This window comes from Sinocyclocheilus anshuiensis, unplaced genomic scaffold, assembly GCF_001515605.1.
Source record: "Sinocyclocheilus anshuiensis isolate Anshui unplaced genomic scaffold, SAMN03320099.WGS_v1.1 scaffold322, whole genome shotgun sequence".
In the NCBI taxonomy this organism is placed as follows: domain Eukaryota; kingdom Metazoa; phylum Chordata; class Actinopteri; order Cypriniformes; family Cyprinidae; genus Sinocyclocheilus; species Sinocyclocheilus anshuiensis.
This window is the reverse complement of record NW_015542366.1, coordinates 670,345-688,735: the sequence shown is the minus strand read 5'-3', so window position 1 is coordinate 688,735 and position 18,391 is coordinate 670,345. Positions and strand designations below refer to the sequence as shown.

Genomic DNA, 18,391 nt, shown 5'->3' with positions numbered 1-18,391 from the left:
TGGTGTGTGTGTGTGTGTGTGCGCGCACGTGTGTGCATGTGTGTGTGCGCGTGCAGGAGGACTTGAGGATCGCTCTCTGTCAGGGATCACGTTTGCTGGAGAGCATCAATGAGCCGCTGGTGAAAGATCCAGATTACACCATGAACCACGATGAACTGGAGAACCTGGCTACTGTTCAGAGGTGTGTGTGTGTGATATCATCTACCGTGCTGAAATGCAAACATGAGAGACCAGACGGTTACAGTACAGCAGCAGACTGTTGCATGTCCTTGGTCGGTTTCTGTCCTTATTAAGCTGTTCTGGGCAGCTGTGTTTTTGCATGCACAACGAGACGCAACAAGATGACCCACCTGGTCAAGATTATACAGCAAATCTACACACGCACATGTATAAAGAGCATTAACCAACAGGAACGTATTGAAATCCATTTCTACTCACATGACCTTTCAGTGAAGCAGCATTCTGGGGTCTGGATACGTGCCTGTGTGTTAATATCCACAGGCGTCTGCTGTCATCCTTTATTATCTAGATGCAGCTATATTTGTTTGAGGGTTTTACTTATTGGCACTACTGTCATACAACATACAGCATGAGTTTTTTTAGAACAATAACAGCGGGCAGGATTTTTACTGATTTTTACAGGACTTCAGAAGCTATCTTTCATTTCAGATATAATTTATATTTTTTTGAGATATGTTTTGTCCTTGTTTGTCTCTGCTCTTTGTATGCTTTCACTGTATGGTAAAGAGCAGGTTGGACATTCTTCTAAACATCTCTTTTTGTGTTCCACAGAAGAAAGTAAATGAGTTTGGGGGAAGTATTCTTTCAAGAAGTATTTTTTTCACAGTTAAAATTAATATCTCTCTTTCTAGGTTGCTTGGGCAGTTAGATGAGACTGAAACAGCATTTGATGATTTTTGGGATAAACATCAAACCAAGCTAGAGCAATGTCTACAACTGCGGCATTTTGAGCAGGACTTCAGGGAGGTGAGATACACAGACTGCTGCATCTTAAATATCTGTTAAATGTTTTCAGTAGGGATGTATAGATAAACCAGTGTTATTTTAGTATTATTCATGTACTTTTATAGTATTTATTAATATGCTAAACTGGCTTTTATTTTTATATTTTCACGTTTCATTTAACTGTAGTTTTGATATGTGCTTTTGTCATTTTTATTCGTTTTTGTTTTTTAAATATTTGGCTTTATTTATTTTTCGGTTTTTGTCATTTTAGTACTTACACTTAAACTTTTATTTTATTTCAGTTAGTTGCCAAGGTAACTTTTCAACATTTTTAGTTTAAGTTTTTCATCTAATATTTATATTTTATTTCAGCTTTATTTCAATTAAAGGATTAATAGGCAATTAGTTAATTAATAGTTAAAAGTTTAATATAATTTGTAATCGTTCATGGTTTTAGTTGTAGTTGACAATATTGGATAAACTGATTATTATAAAATTAAAATTATTCATTTTAATTATACAGTTATACAATTATATAATTATACAATTAAAATCGTTAAAATTAAAGTTGTTTTCATGTTCTATTTTTTTTTGAATTAATGAAAAAAAAAAATTCAATTGTAATTCTAATATCAGCCAATTTATAACTATGGATAGTGGTTTTGATACAGATATATTGTGCATTGTTAGTTTTAAGTGTGTGTGTATGTGTGCTCATGTGCGTGTGTGTGGCTTGTTGGATGTAGAATTCAGCAGATGTGTGTGTTGGTCTGTATGAGCAGTATTTGTAATGGCTGTGTTCTTCTGTGTTGTAGGTCAGAGCTCATTTAGACATGGTGTATGACAGAGTATCAGGCTTCTCAGAGGTCGGAATTAGCCCCGCCCATGTTGAGCATATCCTGAAAGAGCTGACCAATCATGAAGACAGAGCATGTGTAAGTATTAACTTGATGTCATATGATTTAATGTTTTTACTGACATTATAACATTTATTATTCAGATACAAAATGAAGTTGCATAAAGCATAGTACTGCAAAAAGCCCATCAGTTCTTCCCTCTAGAAGGAATCAAGTTTACACCTAGAAGACATTCATTTGCCCTTATAATGTTCTACATGTGCAGATACAGGCATATGGTCTTATAAAGCATGTAAATCTCACACTCCATAATTAAATTGCTGAGCACGGCAGTTTGAGGCCCTTACAGAAATCACCCACATGTTCTGATCCTGCAGAGAGAAGGGGGGAGTTCTACCCAGTGTGATAAATCACCCATCACTATACTGGAGTCATTCTGCTGACACGGGACTATGGGAATTCTGGGAGGCAAACTTGATGAATTTGTTTTTTTTCTTTCTCCAAGTTAATTTTTCTTTCCATGTTTATACACCACAAAACCAGTCTTAAGTGTCAATTTTTCAAAATTGAGATTTATACATACATAAATAGTTGAATAAATAAGCTTTCCATTGATGTAATGTGTGTATATATGTATATATATATATATGTATATATGTGTGTGTGTGTGTATATATAAGATTAGCCAATGAAATTGTCACCTTCACCAAAATAGTAAGAATATGTAAAAATATGTAATTATACATGATTATAAAATATGTAATTTTACATGCTTATAATATTCAAAAAATTCAAGAATTTGGGTCAGTGAGATTTTTTTTATGTCTTAGAAGTCTCTTATGTTCCCCCATACACAATTTATTTGAGCAGAAATACAGTAAAAACAGTAGTATTGTGAAATATTAGAATATTAAATGACTTTTAATATATTTTAATGTGATTTAGTCTTGTCCAGCAAAGCTGAATTTTTCACTGTCAGTTTTTCCAAGTCTTCAGTGTCACATGATTCTTCAGAAATCATTCTAATATGCTGATTTGCTGCTTAAGAAACATTTCTTATTATCAATGTTGAAAACAGTTGTGCTGCTTCATATTTTTGTGGAAACCATGAGACATTTATTCCAGATTTATTCAAGTTCAAGAGAACAGTGTTTTTTGAATTAGAAACCTTTTCTAACTACTGTCATTATAAATTCTATTTACTGTAATATTAGCTGCATCCTTGCTAAATAAAAGTTCCTGAAAATTTCTTTAAAAATAGTTTGACCATAAACTTTTGAAGTGTGCGTAATAGTCTAAAATGATTAAATATTTCTCTCTCTGTCTGTAGGAGGTGTTGGACCGAGCGCTGGCTCTTGCATGTGATGCTGACCAGCTGATTGAAGCGTCTCATTACGCTGTGGACTCCATCCTGCCCAAATGCTCTGAGCTGCGGGCTGTGTGCGAGGAGATCAGCGGTGTCCTGGAGGGCAAGAAAGCTCATCTGCTCAAAGCCATGGAGCTACACCAATGTCTAGAGAAGGTGCAGTAGACCCACCCATTGATTCCTTCATCAACACTGTTCAGGACCCTTTTAAAATGCTCAACAAGAGACGCATTCTTTCCTGTGTTGATGTTTTTCTTATTGAATCTGGAAGTTGCAGGATGTGTCATCAAATAGATCATCCTATTTTATATACTTAATAGACTTCAGTTTAGGTCACAGTCCATATTTATAATTTCGGAGGAATAGAACTAAATTATAAAATTATAAATTAGGAATAGAACTAGACTACAAATGCTCTCAAAGCTAATGGACATGGACTCTTTTCTTCTTTCTCTTCCAGGCCACTAAATGGTGTGATGATGGGATCTACCTGCTAGCATCTCAGCCTGTGGATAAGTGTCAATCACAGGATGGGGCGGAGTCAGCGCTGCAGGATATGGAACGTTACCTGGAAACAGCCAATCAGCACAAGCTGACAGATTTGAGTGGAATTTGGAGGGACTATGAGTCAGTGCTCACACAAGACTTCAAGGTAAAAGACAAAAGACTCAAAACCATTAAAAAACAGAACTGACATGCCGGGCCGTAATATGCGTGTATCGATTTTTAATTACACACAGATATTTACTGTTCATATGCATTGAGTTATTGGTTATTTAAAGTGCTATTGAGAATGTGAATATGTCTTGTGGGGGTTTAGTTTGCTAGTGTTTAATGAATGTTTTCTCTGTGCTCAAACAGGAACAGGTGGACAAAGTGTTTCAGAAGCAGCTGTCCATGCAGGAAATGTTTGAGAAGAGGAGGGTCAGTCTGAAGAAGCTAGCAGCCAAACAGACACGACCCGTGCAGCCCGTCGCCCCACGTCCTGAGGCCATCATCATACCACCCATCTCTTCTCCAGGTTAACCCCCTAAACGTGACTTTTTGTGTGTTGTGTTGGTTGTCTAGCTTAGTTGTGATCCAACTGAATAAAACAAACATTTTGGGCTAAGTTTATTCATCTCAAATGTTCACATTTACAATGTTCAAGTTCAGGACTATTGTGCTCTCAGTTCCTGGGCTGCTTAGATATCTAAATATCTAAATTATTTAGCAGTATTAATTCTGAATTAACCCCTAATAAAATGAATATCACATGAGTTGTGCATTTTATGCAGCAAGGCGACATTTTAATACAGTGGTTTTCTACAGAGCAGTTTAGCAGTGGCTTCTATCCTCTGCAGTGCAGTAGTGTCTGTGTCCTCTCAATGTCGTCCCCTAACCCCCTCCACACTCAAAATACACATGCACTGGCCATTAGCTACTTATGGTCACTCAGGCACAACAGATATAGTGGACCCTGTCACTTACTTTACTCTCCTGCCATCTAGTGTTCATAATGGAGAACTGCAGAGATCATTGCATGACTCAAAAAGCAGTGTACAGTATATAACATAAAATATATGATTTTATTAGTTTATTAATGTAAGTGTGTTTTTATCCCAGCTCATAGGGAGAAGACAATAGAGGGTGATATCATCAATGGAAACTGCAGAAAAGTAGGTATCTCATCTCTAGGCAGTGCTTTATTGAATGTATACGCAATACTATTTATACGATTGCTTTGATATTGATCATTAAAGCAACAGTGGCTACATTGTGCCCTTAACATATGCATTTTTTGCACTTAAGTTTGTTGTTAATTGACCATAACATGATGAAGCAAATTTCCCTTCTGTTATATGGGTCTCAAGGTCAGAGAGAGTGTGGAAATGAGCATGAAAAATGAAAATATAACTATTTTTGGCACAAAGAAAAACTTTAGTAACATATTTTAGTGGGGAAAAAAAATATTTTTATTGTTTAATCTTAATTTTTACGGATGATTTTCATATTGACAATTTAGTGGTTATTATTTAAATAATTCTTTGTAATTTAGAGCTAATTTGAGTGAATTTTGAATGTTGGGCTAAAAATATTCTACCAAGCCAACTTTGTCTATGGTATTTGGGATTTAATCAAATTAGTTTGAATATATTTGCAGGACACTAATGCAGAGTTGTTTATATTTGCAGGGAGAGATACACTTACAGAATGACGGCAGCAGACACCCGTCTGTCTCTGATGAAGAGGAGAACTTTGCTGTGCTTAGACGGTCAGTCAGGAGCTTATTACAAATGGACTTAGAGGAAAATCAGCTATAATTGTGTCATTTCTGTCAGTTCTCTACAGATTATGTGTTTAATGTCCATCCACTACAGGCATGTGATGAACGAGCTGCTGGAGACAGAGCGAGCGTATGTGGAGGAGCTGCTGTGTGTGCTGGAGGTGAGTTGCACTGACACCTATCACCTCTAGAGGTCAGATCAGTCCTGTTTATGTTTTGAGATTTTTTTTAGTACATTTGACTTGACAGATCAATTTGTGTTTAGGGTTATGGAGCAGAAATGGACAATCCTGCCATGGCTCATCTCATCCCCAATACACTGCTTCACAAGAAGGACATCCTCTTTGGCAACATGCCTGAGATATACCAGTTCCACAAGAAGTGAGTGATCCCTCTCTGTGTCTGTTTTAGCTTCCGCTGGTGTAGTGTTATAAAGCTAAAGCGCCTCTTATTTTCCATATATTCACTCTCCAGGACATTTCTTCGTGAACTGGAGGCGTACACAGACTATCCTGAGCTTGTGGGCCGGTGTTTCTTAGAGAGAGTGAGTCAGATTTGACATATTGTGCTGTTTTGATTTAATACATTATTGAATAGATTATGCAAACATCTTTTTCATGTTTCTCAGATGACGGATCTGCAGATCTATGAGAAGTACTGTCAGAACAAGCCTCGCTCCGAGTCTCTATGGAGACAGTGCTCTGACTGCGCTTTCTTCCAGGTCCTCTTACTTTACAAGACACTAGAGATGCTCTCAGACATTACATATAAGCACATATTTGTTTCTGTAATTTAAAGGGATCATATTATAGGGGATCATATATATACCTGATATACACCACCTATATGCAAACAAAAGTTTGGAGTCAGTATAATTTTTAAAAATATTTTTGGAAGTAGACTCTTATTCTCACCAAAGCTGTATTTATTTGATAAAAAATACAGTAGAAACAGTAATATTGTGAAATACTGTATTATTGCCATTTAAAAGTACTGTTTTCTGTTTTAATATATTTTAAAAAGTGATTTATTCTTGTGATGGCAAAGCTTAATTTTCAGCAGCCATTACTCCAGTCTTCAGTGTCACATGATCTTTCAGAAATCATTCTAATCATATTGATTTGGTGCTCAAAAAAATCGTATTATTATCAGTGTTGAAACTGTTGTGCTACTTAATATTTTTGTGGAAACCATGCTCCTTTTATCAGGATTCTTTGATAAATAGGAAGTTCTAAAGAACAGCATTCAATGTGCTCTTGAATCAACTGAATAAACGCATTAATTTCAGACCCCAAACTTTTGAACATTATTAATAATAATAATAATAACAATAATAATAATTGTAGTAATAATATTAATCTAAATATTAATTTAATAGACTATAATACTTAATATTTTAAAATAATAATAAATCACCATCTTAATTTATTTTATTTTTTGTGAGAAGTTGTCTGTAAGGACTGAAATAAACAGAGTTGATTGATTGATTAAAAAAAAAAAATCTAAATAAAGAATTTGTGTGTACTGTTTTCAGGAGTGTCAAAAGAAACTGGAACATAAGCTTGGTTTGGACTCATACCTACTCAAACCTGTGCAGAGAATAACCAAATACCAGCTCTTACTGAAGGTAAACTAGACCCAGATTACATGTGCAGATATATAACTCATATTTGCACCTCTCACTGATGTGTGTTTCTATCAGGAACTGCTGAAGTACAGTAAAGGCTGTGAGGGTGAGGATGACCTGCAGAAGGCGCTCTCATCTATTCTAGGCATCCTGAAAGCTGTAAATGACTCCATGCACCTTATCGCCATCACTGGATATGAAGTAAAGATGATGTTTACTCACACCATGAAATTTAATGTTCACTTTGAATTAAAATAGTTTCCAATAATGTAAGTCGCCTTTGGAGTAGTTGTTGACCTCTGACCTGTGTTTCCAGGGCAACCTCAGTGATCTGGGCCGTCTGATGATGCAGGGGTCGTTCAGCGTGTGGACGGAGCATAAGAAGGGTCACGTAAAGGTGAAAGACCTGGCTCGCTTCAAGCCCATGCAGAGACACCTGTTTCTACATGAGAAAGCTCTGCTCTTCTGTAAGAAACGAGAGGAGAACGGAGAGGGTTATGAGAAAGCTCCTTCATACAGCTTCAAACACTCACTTAGTGTAAGTACTGAATATTAAAGTAGTTCATTTTCATTTAGAATTTCTCACACATGGAAATCGGTCCGCTTCTTTAAGATGATGTGGTGGAGTGGTTAAAAATATAGGTTAGATATCAACAGGGAAGATTCATAATTTTTAGTTTAGTCTAACCCAGAAAATCAACAAATGCCTATGAAATCTGCATGTTTAATTTGTGTTTTGTCTTGTGTAAATTAAGTTCCATTCAAGGTAAACTGATATATTTGCATATAAATAAAGGACAGAGAATATCATATATATATATATATATATATATATATATAATATTCTGCTATTGCTGTATTGCTATGTATATATACTTTTTTTTTTCCTTTTTTTTTTTCCTCTGACAGATGAGTGCTGTAGGTATTACTGAAAACGCAAAAGGAGACAACAAAAAGTTTGAGATCTGGTGTAATTCTCGAGAGGAGGTGTATATTGTACAGGTATAAAAATTGTCCTTATTAAAAATATCCTATATTTAAATAGAATTGAATGTACATAATTTAAAGCAACACTTTATTGGTTTATTATAATCATATAATTTTTATGATATCATTTTATTGGTTATTTTCAGGCGTCGACACCAGAGATCAAAACTGCATGGGTGACTGAGATCCGGAAGGTTCTAACTGGACAACTAAAGGCCTACAGAGGTGAAATGAATTGATTTTTTTTTTTGAAAGAATTTAATATTTTTATTTAGCAAGGATTAAATTAATCAATAGTAACAGTTAAATGAACTTTTCCACGACATTCTAATTTATTGAGATGCACCTGTATATAATGTTACATTGTTACAAAAGCTGTTTTCAACATTGATAATAAGAAACCTTTCTTGAGCAGCAAATCAGCATATTAGAATGATTTCTGAAGGATCATGTGACACTGAAGACTGGAGTAATGATGCTGAAAATTCAACTTTGCATCACAGGAATAAATTACATTTTAAAACAAATTAAAATAGAAAAGTTATTTGAAAAATTTATTATTTTACAAGATTACTGTTTTAACTGTATTTTTGATCAAATAAGAGTTTTCAGAAACAATGAAAAAATTGTACCCTGGTCTTAAACCTTTGAACTTTAGTGTATATAGAAATTACACACTTATCAGTTTTGTTTATATAATGTTATATATGTTATGGTGTTTTTCAGAGGCGAGCCAGCAGAAGAGCTCAGATCAGTTAACTCCCACCAGCACCAGCCTAACCCTGAGCCCCTTCAAGACCAACCCAAAGACCCTCAAGAAAGGAGAAGAGAAGAAAACTGAACCGACAGCAGCAGATTCCAGTACAGCCACCTTACTTAAAAATAATGACAAGGTCAAAGGTCAGTCAGCCCTTCTCAGTATACACAAATATGGTCTCACGGTCTCACTACACACTCTATGGTCAAAAAATGTTCAAAGGCTGATTTTCTGATATTACACAGAACATATTTGAAATCAGTCAGTCAATGAAAACAACCCCAGACTAATGTTTCCCTAAATATGTCCCAAAATTCAGAATGCTGCTGTCTTTCCTCTTGCTGCTTAGACTGTGAATTTCTGTGATTGTCTTTGTAACCCCTGTGTTTCTTTTTCGTGACTAAACATGTAACGTCCTTCATTATGCCCCCTTCCTCTTTCTTTCTCTCGGTCTCTGTGGAGAATAGACGAGACTGTCACCAGTCCCACCACTGAGAGAGCTGCAGTGGCTAAAAAACGTTTTACACTGCAGGGCTTCAGTAACCTCAAGAGTCAAAAAGGTACAGCAGGAGGGCTCACAGCTTTACACGGTCACTGGCAATGCAACATATACATTTGAAACCGGGTGACTGCATACTGATGAAGCATTTCTAAAAACCATTATGATAAAAGAATGTTTAGCAGAACTTGATTTAAAACATTTAGTAAAAAATATATTCATTTAACTACAATACATTTAGCACATCTTAGCGGCACTGGATAAATTGTAAATCTTTAACTTGGAATATATACTAAAATTTGGCTTGAACCCCACTGCAGAGCTGATAGCGCCCTCTGGTGGTAAAAGCCTAACACTACCCATGGTCACTCTCTGCCCTCCAGGTATACTGTAGTCTCAGAATACACTACTCTAGTGTAAATCAGAAAGTCTAGATTAGCAGCATAGTTCAAGCTTGGTAATATTACAGTTTAGAACATTCACTACTTAAATCCTATTTACTGTGCATTAACCAGGTGTGAAACAACCAGGAACAAGAATTTGTTTACAATGAAACCGAAAATTCTAGCCATTTATTTACTTACTTGCCTACTCCCATAACTGTATATTTATTTAATATGTGGTTATGAGAGTGGGATTTTGGGCCAGTTCAATTTCCAAAAACCTTTATCACGTTTTATCGCATTGTAGATGGTTAAGGCACAGTGTAGGACTTTACCAGACATGTTGCCTTTTAGAGGCTTTCATCCTGTAGAAGAGACACTTTTTTTCTTTCTAATATTTAAGAATATTTCCTTTAACCCTATTATAGACTTTTTCTCTTTCTTCTTTCCTGATTTTTTGTCCTCTTATCCTTTTCTTTCTCACTCCTTGCTATGGCTGCCAGGATCATCCCCCCCTAGTCCTGACCACAAAACTAAAAGACATGAGATTAAGAGTGATCCTACACCGTTTGGCTTCAGAGGTACACTGTCCCCTAAAAACTCCCAGCTTTGCCTCCTCCAACATCAGCCATGACCAGTGTTCCAAATCATTTATTTTATCATATTATGTGGTTGCCAAATTTTGTTTCACCTCCATATATTAGTAATCAAAAACGTCTCAGGTTACTTATGTAACCATGGTTCCACGCTATGTCTAAGGCTATAATGCTGGAGTGGCTAGCAGTAAATCTGTAGCTGAGGGAGCAACATCCAGCTCTCAACGAGAGGGAGCTCAACCTACAGCATGTTCCAATGGTGGAACAGCTAGCAATTATTCAGCTGAGGGAGCAACACACCCAGTTCTCAATCCGAGAAGGGGGCTCGACCTGCAGCATGTTCCAAAGCTGGAACAGCTACTAATAATTTACTTAGCTGTAAATTATCTAAAATGCTTCTATATTAGGCATTTAAGGGATAGTTCACCCAAAAGATAATTCTGTCATAATTTATTCATCCTTATTTTGTCCCAAACCTGTATGAGTTTGGGACGATATTTTGAAGAATGTTGATAACCAAAGGGTTTCATTTCCCATTGACTTCCATTGTATTTTTTGTCCATGCAATGGAAGTCAATGGGAATTGGAACTCTTTAATTACCAACATTCTTTAATATATCTTCTGTTGTGTTCCACAGAAGAAAAAAAGAAACTCATACAGGTTTAGAACAACATGAAGGTGAATAAATGATGACAGAATTTTAATTTTTGGGTGGACTGTCCCTTTAAGCATTCCAAACAAACTGACTTTAGTGCTGTACACCCAACCAGTAAAAGCGATCTGTGGGGTGGTTGGTAGGTAAATCGATGGGAGTCTTTGAAATCTTATTGGCTGCCTCTCCCTTAGACACGGGTCCCCACATCACTCTTACCCGAGTGAGATGGCTGAGCGCTTCTAGTCTGTTGCAGACTAAAAGGAGAGGTAACTAGATGCGTGGTGTGGGAATGAACTTTGTCTTTATTGCTTTCTCACAGTGAACTTCCAAACAGACTGGCAAACACTAACCACAGGGTATGATGTTATTGCACTGTAATTGGTGGTTTACAGGATAAATCATGGTGCTAAAATGGCATCTCTTTAACATAACTGCTCAATAAATTACTACTGTCGATCTAAAATGCTCTTTACTGTTGGAGAATGTGAAACCAGCCCAGTTCATATCTTATAATTGTTACAGGAGAGAGAATGATCAGATAATCTCTTAAAGGAACAGTTCACTGAAAATGAATCATCTTTATTTACTCACACTCATGTTGTTTCAAATCTGTATGACTTTCTTCTGTGGAACACAAATGGAGAATTTTTCTACAATTGACTGGTTGCTGTTTTCCATGTATTTGCGCTGAATGAAGCATTCAAGCTTCAAAGATAAAGCGAAAGCGCCAAAAAAAAGGTGAGATTGGTGTCTTTCTCTCTGGTGAGATTTTGACTTGAGAATCATTGCAATCAGATCCTTGATTCAGTGAATTGAACTTGAGAACCAGTTCAGTCTGTTTCATGAACGAATCATTCCGACTGGTTTGTGAAGCAAATCAGTCACTTTGTTTGAAAAGATCCGACTCAAAAGAATGATTCATTTACAAAGTGGACTGATAACTACAATATTTCTCAAAGTCATAAGATTTTCAGTAAAATACGGAGTTTTTTGCATTTATATTATACTTTCTCACCCCTATTAAAATTTGAAAGATTCAGTTCCCATTTGTAGTAATTGCATGAAAAAGATTGCATTGAAAAGGCTTTTGTTTCCACAAAACAAAAAGTCATACAGGTTTGGAACAACATGAGGGTGAGTAAATGATGACGGAATTTTCATTTTTGGGTGAACTATTCCTTTAAATACTGTATTACTACTTTTGTACATTTATAAACCAGAACATGTCAATTTGTGTTTGGAAGTTTGGAAACACTTGCGTTTAACGCGGCATGAGCATCTGGTTTGGGTTCCTGTCTGCTGGTTTGCGGTGCTAGTTCTGGATTCACTTTTACGACTCTGAAACCACAGATCCCTTTCTACCAAACACTCTTCCAGGCTCCGTAATTATCCACTGATTCATATCTGAAAATGTTTATGTAGCTCTCCATAAACATGTTTTGTATGATTTGCGAATGTGTCATATGCCCTCTCCGCAAACTGTCATCATCGGAGTCATGGCTGTCTGAACATAAAACACAAACAGCTCTTCCTGTTAGCTCAGTGCCTGGAGCTGTTCCTCTTTTCAAGTGGATACGAGAGAAAGAGACACTGGATTTGTTTCAAAACTTAGTGTGCTGCCTACATAGGCATCATATGGTCACTCCCAATGCAAAGTCTCAGTTAAAACATTTATCCAAGATGGCGAATTGAGAGTAATGTTGACTAAATTGCAAAAAAAAAAAAATTATTTGAAGTTGTAAATAAAGATTACTGGAGTATGATTTACAAGAAAATACTATTTCACTCTTTCTACTACAAAGTTATACCTTTGTTTCAGTGTTCCTTTCTATTTCTTTCTAATTAATTTACTCTCAATATCTGAGTGAAAATTGTTTCTACAGCTATGTTTTTTAATGCTGTTATGTTGTTAGCTTAGCAACATGTAATGCTAAACTCTTTTGAAAACCCAAGAGTTTTACTTCAGGAACTGATGTGTTGATGTGGTGCATTATTGCTTGTGTAAATGTTTAGCACGCTACCTTAGAAAGAGTAATCTGTAGGCAGCAAAATAGCAAACTAGGGTTTGAAACAGAGCTGGTCTCTTTTTCACCTTCCACACACACACCATCTTTGTGGAGCACCACTTATCCCTCTCTTTCATTGTTTCACCATAATCCAAATGACACATTCGTTTCACTTGTCCTCTCTTCCACAAGGCTTCTCCAAGGCATCGCTGTCTGTGGATGCGTCTGAGGAGAACGACGGTTACTCGAGTGCCGAGGATCCCATGAACTCTGATCCTGAGGATGAGGGAGGGAGAAAACTGGTGAGTCATGGTGGCCCAGCGTCACGATTTCTTGTGTCCCATCCATGTTTGTTTGCAGAAATCTTTAGTTTGGCCACTGATGGTGTTTGTGTGTGCATGTAGTCTCCAGGCAGTTATGTGGTTGTTGCTGACCATGACAAAAGCGGACCACAGGAGCTGACGGTTAAGAGTGGAGACACAGTGCAGCTGGTGAGAGAGGGAGACGATGGACGCTGGTAAGATTCAGGATTATGTAAATACTATGACAATTCTGTCATCATTTACTCCTCCTCATGTTACACATTGTAAACCACTATGACTCAATAAGTAGATCATCCTTTTGTGGTTTTCAATAAATCAGCAATTGAAATCAATGGATCTTTTTTCTATTGAATCAACTAATTGAAATAAATGCTCAATCTAAACAATTATGACTGTCCTGTATCAGTGTATTAATTATATACTATTGTAGTTTTTATGAATGTTTTATTAACTTTTTATTTAATTTATTTTTGACATTTTTATTCGATTTATTTCAATTTTTCGTTTTAGTCGTAGTTAGTTTTTATTTCCAGTTAGTTATTATAGTGCTTAAACTGAAACTATTTAATTCACATGGTTAATTTAGTAATATACTGGATGAATTGACCATGATCAATCTTGTGATTCCAGAACTTTGTTCTTCAATAAAATCAATAATTATTGATGGGAAACAAACATTTTGAAGTTTGACGTTTTCGATTTTGTGTTTTTTTAGCATTTAAGTTAGTTTATATAGTTAGATTATTTTATTATATAAATTCTAATGTATACATTTTAATACTTGCAAGTCAAAGTTTGCTGAGGTTGACAACCTTTTTTTTTTTTTTTTGCCTACAAATTTTAAATATCAAGATCCATTCTGCCATTTTGAGTGTTGGACCCTGTTATGGATGACAAGTAAATTTCACTTGTACATTATTGTCTGGGCTCAGTTTTATGTTTTAAGATGACCAAATTAGAACCACATAACATCTTCTGTAAGCAGAGGCTGGTGGGATATTAATGTTTTTGTGCTGCTTCAGGTTTGTACGTAATCTGCGGACCAATAAGGAGGGCTGGGTCACTGCTGCAAACCTGCTCACTCTCATCGGAGAATCCAAATCTTCTCAATCTCTCTCCAGCTCAGGTAACACAACTTCCCGCTTTTCATCCACCACACAATAAATCCCTGTCATGAAATCTTCATTTTATGAATGAGTATTTTGGCTAAAATAAGTAGGTGTGTTTTCTCACAGAAGGTAGTGGATCTGGAAACCTCAGCACGTCCTCCAGCTGCAGTGAAACCTACACAAGCTTCTCAGACATCAAAGCCTGAAGCCGCTGCTCCACCGCCTTGTGGCGGCTCCTACACAGTGCACTTTCTACTGAAGCTCCTGGAGTCTTTGTACTGTATTTAACCTCATCAGCCGAGAAAGGAATTGACCTCTGCAGTCAATATGCACTATTCAGGATATATTTTATATAGAGCGTCACACTTTCTCAACCTTCTCTCCTTCATAAGAGAGAGAGAAAAAGTGTCTTCTGTTCCCCTTTCAAATTTTACTTTATTTTGAAAGTATCAGTGTGATGCTGTTTGTTTCACATCTGCATGCATTTCCTCAAAGATTAAAAGCGAAAAGGGCTCTTGGTCGAGTCTGCATTAACATCAGAGCAGCCTGCGCTTTTAAAAGTCTTTAAATATACATAAAAAGGACTCTCATTGAACTTTAATGTACGACCACATGAGCTTCCACTGGTTTTATTGATCTTGCATTGAGAATATCAGTGTCTTTTTGGAATGTCTGACTTTGTTGGCGTCTGAAGCTTCTGTCTGATTTGCTGTAGCAGCAAGACAATGAAATTATGTTTTATAGGATAAAGATTCTTGAGGTTATGCCCGGTGAAAAGTCCTGTTATTCACTGTATGTATTAATCTAAAACAGCTGTATAGTTTAAATTATTTCCTGTAAAAGATTTGTACAGATATTAACTTTTATCTCATGTTTTTCATTAAAACAGTATAAATATATATATATATATACATATTGTATATTATGACCACTATTGTTGTCATGAAAATTAAATGAAATGTATTTTGTTGTATTTGTGACTTCTGCACCATTTGTGTACAATTATTATAATTTTCCAGTAACAACATACCAATTGTGTTCGCATTTTATGTAATTTATTTTGTCACCACAGATTGTTTAATTTGGTTCTTTCAAAATGTAATGTCTGGAAAGCGATAATTGGCATGTAGTAACTATCATTCAGCTTTTGTAAGACTTATTTTAATGGTCAGAACCTTTTGTCAAATAAGTATTTCTTGATAAAGCTTGACAGAGTTAATCTATATCAATGTTCCTCAAATCAGCTGATTTATTCAAGGAATGAACTACCATGATTTCTGCCATTTTTGATGACCACAGCTTTTCTGTGCTTAAATGTTTTGTCCCCATAACTGCACTGTCTTTTTAACATGTTCAGCAATACAAAAAGTCATTGTTAATTTGTTTAAATTTTAAATGGCACATTGCTGCATGTTAGTCTTATCTCTCTGTATTTTCATTTGAAATTAAAATATTTTCCTGTATTAGACTCGTATCTGTGTATATGTGTAAATATGTATCTAAGAGGATGTATGAGATGAATTAATTTAAAGTGCTTGGGCTTAAATAAACTTCACTGAAACAATCTATCCTCATTTGCTGGCTCAGATTTGTCGAGGAAATGTCTACTGTTTATTCCTCCAAGTCTCTCTTTTTTCACATTTATTTGTATAGTGCTTTTCATGATACAAATCGTTGCAAAGCAGCTTCACAGAAAATGAAAGTTTCTACATTACATTTAGGAGAAGCTTATCAGTGGTGTCAAGGTGATGTCCATATGGCAGAAATGTACAGAAAAAAAAAATCATGTAGTTCGTTAATGATGTAATCAAACAGACGGTGAACACTATTAACAGCAATGAGTATATATTGTGATTGAACTTCTAGGAAAATTTGGTAGTTTTGTATGTTGGATCAGGGTTGGTGTCATCTGAGATTCTCTGAGGGTTGGCATCTTCTCTTCTCAGGTGTTCAGTCATCTCAGATCTTCGTAAGGGCTGGATTCAGACTGAAGCTTGTGTTATTGTTCCTAGTTACCTCAGGATTCCCATCCTGTGGCAGAAACAGAGAAGCAAATAGACAAAAATTAGCGTAGCTGCTGTTCTAACCAAGCAGAAAATTATAATGTGCATTTGATCAGATATAACTGGAGCACAAGGTTATGAGATACAGGCTAAAGAGATAATCTAGATTTAAAAAGAGAGAGAGAGAGTGTCTGAACCCCGAACATTATCAGGAAGGCTATTCCAGAGTTTGGGAGCCAAATGCAAAAAAACTCTACCTCCGTTAGTGGACTTTGCTATCCTAGGTACTACCAAAATACCAGAGTTTTGCGACCTTAGGGAGCGTGATGGATTGTAGTGTGACAGAAGACTGATTAGGTATGCAGGAGCTAAACCATTTAGGGCCTTATAAGTAAGTAGTAGCCTAACTGATATGGAACTTAATAGGTAACCAGTGAAGATATTGTAAAATTGGGGTAATATGATCATATTTTCGTGACCTGGTAAGGACTCTAGCAGCTGCATTTTGAACTGTTTATTGAAGATACAGGAGGACAACCACCTAGCAGTGCATTACAGTAGTCCAGTCTATAGGTCATGCATGAACTAGCTTTTCTGCATGTTTTAATCATATATTTATATTGTACTCCAAGAAATCACCATATTGTATAATATTTTTATACTAATAATATTAGTAATAATAATATTTTTTTCCATCAATGAAATTAGTTTCTATTTAACCAGTACAAACTGTACAGATTTCATGCAACCCCCACCACAGATCGTTTGGAGTTTGTCGGTGACTCAGAGTCTCTGTGCTTCAGCGACACACTGCGCACACGCAGATTTTGGCTGTGACAGTGTCGTTCAATAGTTCAGGCAGGTATGTGACGCGATAGTTTAAAACGTCGTGATTCAGAATCAAGAGGCATGCACTTATTTTAGCCTGTATCTCTTCATAATACAGTCTGAACACATCCACATCCGGGTAACACGACGCCTCACGCCTCGCCTCAGTGAGGGAGGAAGCGCCAATCGCCGCACGGCATCTGACCTGAGATCAGCTCGCGCATCACAGACCAAACCGCCACTGACGGCCGCAGAACCGATCCCAGATCCGTTTTTAACCGCGGAAAGCCACTCGACAGGGAGTTTGTTACAAACCCATCATGTCTTTTGCAGATATGCGCGTTTGAGTCACAGTCAGTGTTTAATTCGCTTATACACACATTCCGCTGACGTTTAGCCCAGCGCGCGCGCACACACACACACAGTCTGCTGGCGTGATCTGGACGGCTGCTCGCGAGCGCACGCACACACACAGAACCAAAGCAGCAGCAGAAGACGCAGTTACATCGCAGCACTGTAAGTATTCAACATTTCACACATTACAGAAACGTTCGGTTGGTATCAAATAAAACGTCGAACTGGCGTAAACCCCAACATTGAGCTCACAGGCTACTTCTACGTGTCTTTTATTTTGGTGTCGCACGAGAATAAGCTAAACGTACGCGCAATTTTCCGCATGTCGGGCTTGTTTTTGGTAACAGGACTGACAAACCGAGAGAGTGTATGTGAGTGTTTGAGCCGCCAGCGTCTGAACGGTTTCATTGTTCCGTTCTGTTGGACTGTGACGTTCTGTTCGCGTGTTACATTGTAAGCAGCTCGCTCGGTGTCACGCTGTAATTCTGCTGCTGCTGTTTGTGTTGAATTGACTGAACGGGCCTGAAACAGATCACACTACTGCGAAGCCCGTTTACTCAGTTCAACACATGCGGATCATGCACTGGGGAGGGCCCGTTCACTCAATTCAACATGCATTTCAGCACGATTCTACATAACACCAACTCTGTCAGATGGTTCCCTATAGTCCTGATAGAGAGCTTTTAGAACTTCTGTCACACAAATCTGACGACTGATGTTAAAAATGACATATGTTTAACCTTACTTTTTGTAATGTGGTTTGTAATGGAATAATGTGGAGTCCAAAGCAATTTCCACAAATCATTTT

The 18,391-nt window shown here is 36.7% G+C and overlaps 1 protein-coding gene across 9 annotated transcripts in view; it reads left to right on the top strand.

Annotated features, from left to right (window-relative positions):
- The window catches only part of LOC107692131 (guanine nucleotide exchange factor DBS-like), a 72,798-nt gene extending 56,854 nt beyond the window's left edge, over positions 1 to 15,944 (top strand). For 5 of the 9 annotated variants that reach the window (XM_016491050.1, XM_016491054.1, XM_016491055.1 and 2 more), the window contains 25 exons: positions 57 to 181; positions 873 to 987; positions 1,782 to 1,901; positions 3,154 to 3,345; positions 3,650 to 3,841; positions 4,051 to 4,210; positions 4,795 to 4,847; positions 5,364 to 5,443; positions 5,550 to 5,616; positions 5,721 to 5,836; positions 5,930 to 5,999; positions 6,084 to 6,176; positions 6,990 to 7,082; positions 7,158 to 7,283; positions 7,399 to 7,620; positions 7,992 to 8,084; positions 8,216 to 8,294; positions 8,796 to 8,969; positions 9,294 to 9,386; positions 9,646 to 9,708; positions 10,212 to 10,289; positions 13,159 to 13,268; positions 13,371 to 13,483; positions 14,312 to 14,415; positions 14,525 to 15,944. In XM_016491050.1, the coding sequence (XP_016346536.1) occupies positions 57 to 181; positions 873 to 987; positions 1,782 to 1,901; positions 3,154 to 3,345; positions 3,650 to 3,841; positions 4,051 to 4,210; positions 4,795 to 4,847; positions 5,364 to 5,443; positions 5,550 to 5,616; positions 5,721 to 5,836; positions 5,930 to 5,999; positions 6,084 to 6,176; positions 6,990 to 7,082; positions 7,158 to 7,283; positions 7,399 to 7,620; positions 7,992 to 8,084; positions 8,216 to 8,294; positions 8,796 to 8,969; positions 9,294 to 9,386; positions 9,646 to 9,708; positions 10,212 to 10,289; positions 13,159 to 13,268; positions 13,371 to 13,483; positions 14,312 to 14,415; positions 14,525 to 14,604 (2,811 nt within the window). In that variant the 3' untranslated portion in view covers positions 14,605 to 15,944. The remainder of the gene's footprint in view (positions 1 to 56; positions 182 to 872; positions 988 to 1,781; positions 1,902 to 3,153; positions 3,346 to 3,649; positions 3,842 to 4,050; positions 4,211 to 4,794; positions 4,848 to 5,363; positions 5,444 to 5,549; positions 5,617 to 5,720; positions 5,837 to 5,929; positions 6,000 to 6,083; positions 6,177 to 6,989; positions 7,083 to 7,157; positions 7,284 to 7,398; positions 7,621 to 7,991; positions 8,085 to 8,215; positions 8,295 to 8,795; positions 8,970 to 9,293; positions 9,387 to 9,645; positions 9,709 to 10,211; positions 10,290 to 13,158; positions 13,269 to 13,370; positions 13,484 to 14,311; positions 14,416 to 14,524) is intronic. The other 4 variants (XM_016491051.1, XM_016491052.1, XM_016491057.1 and 1 more) reach the window with 4 other exon arrangements.
- The last annotated feature ends 2,447 nt before the right edge of the window (positions 15,945 to 18,391 follow it).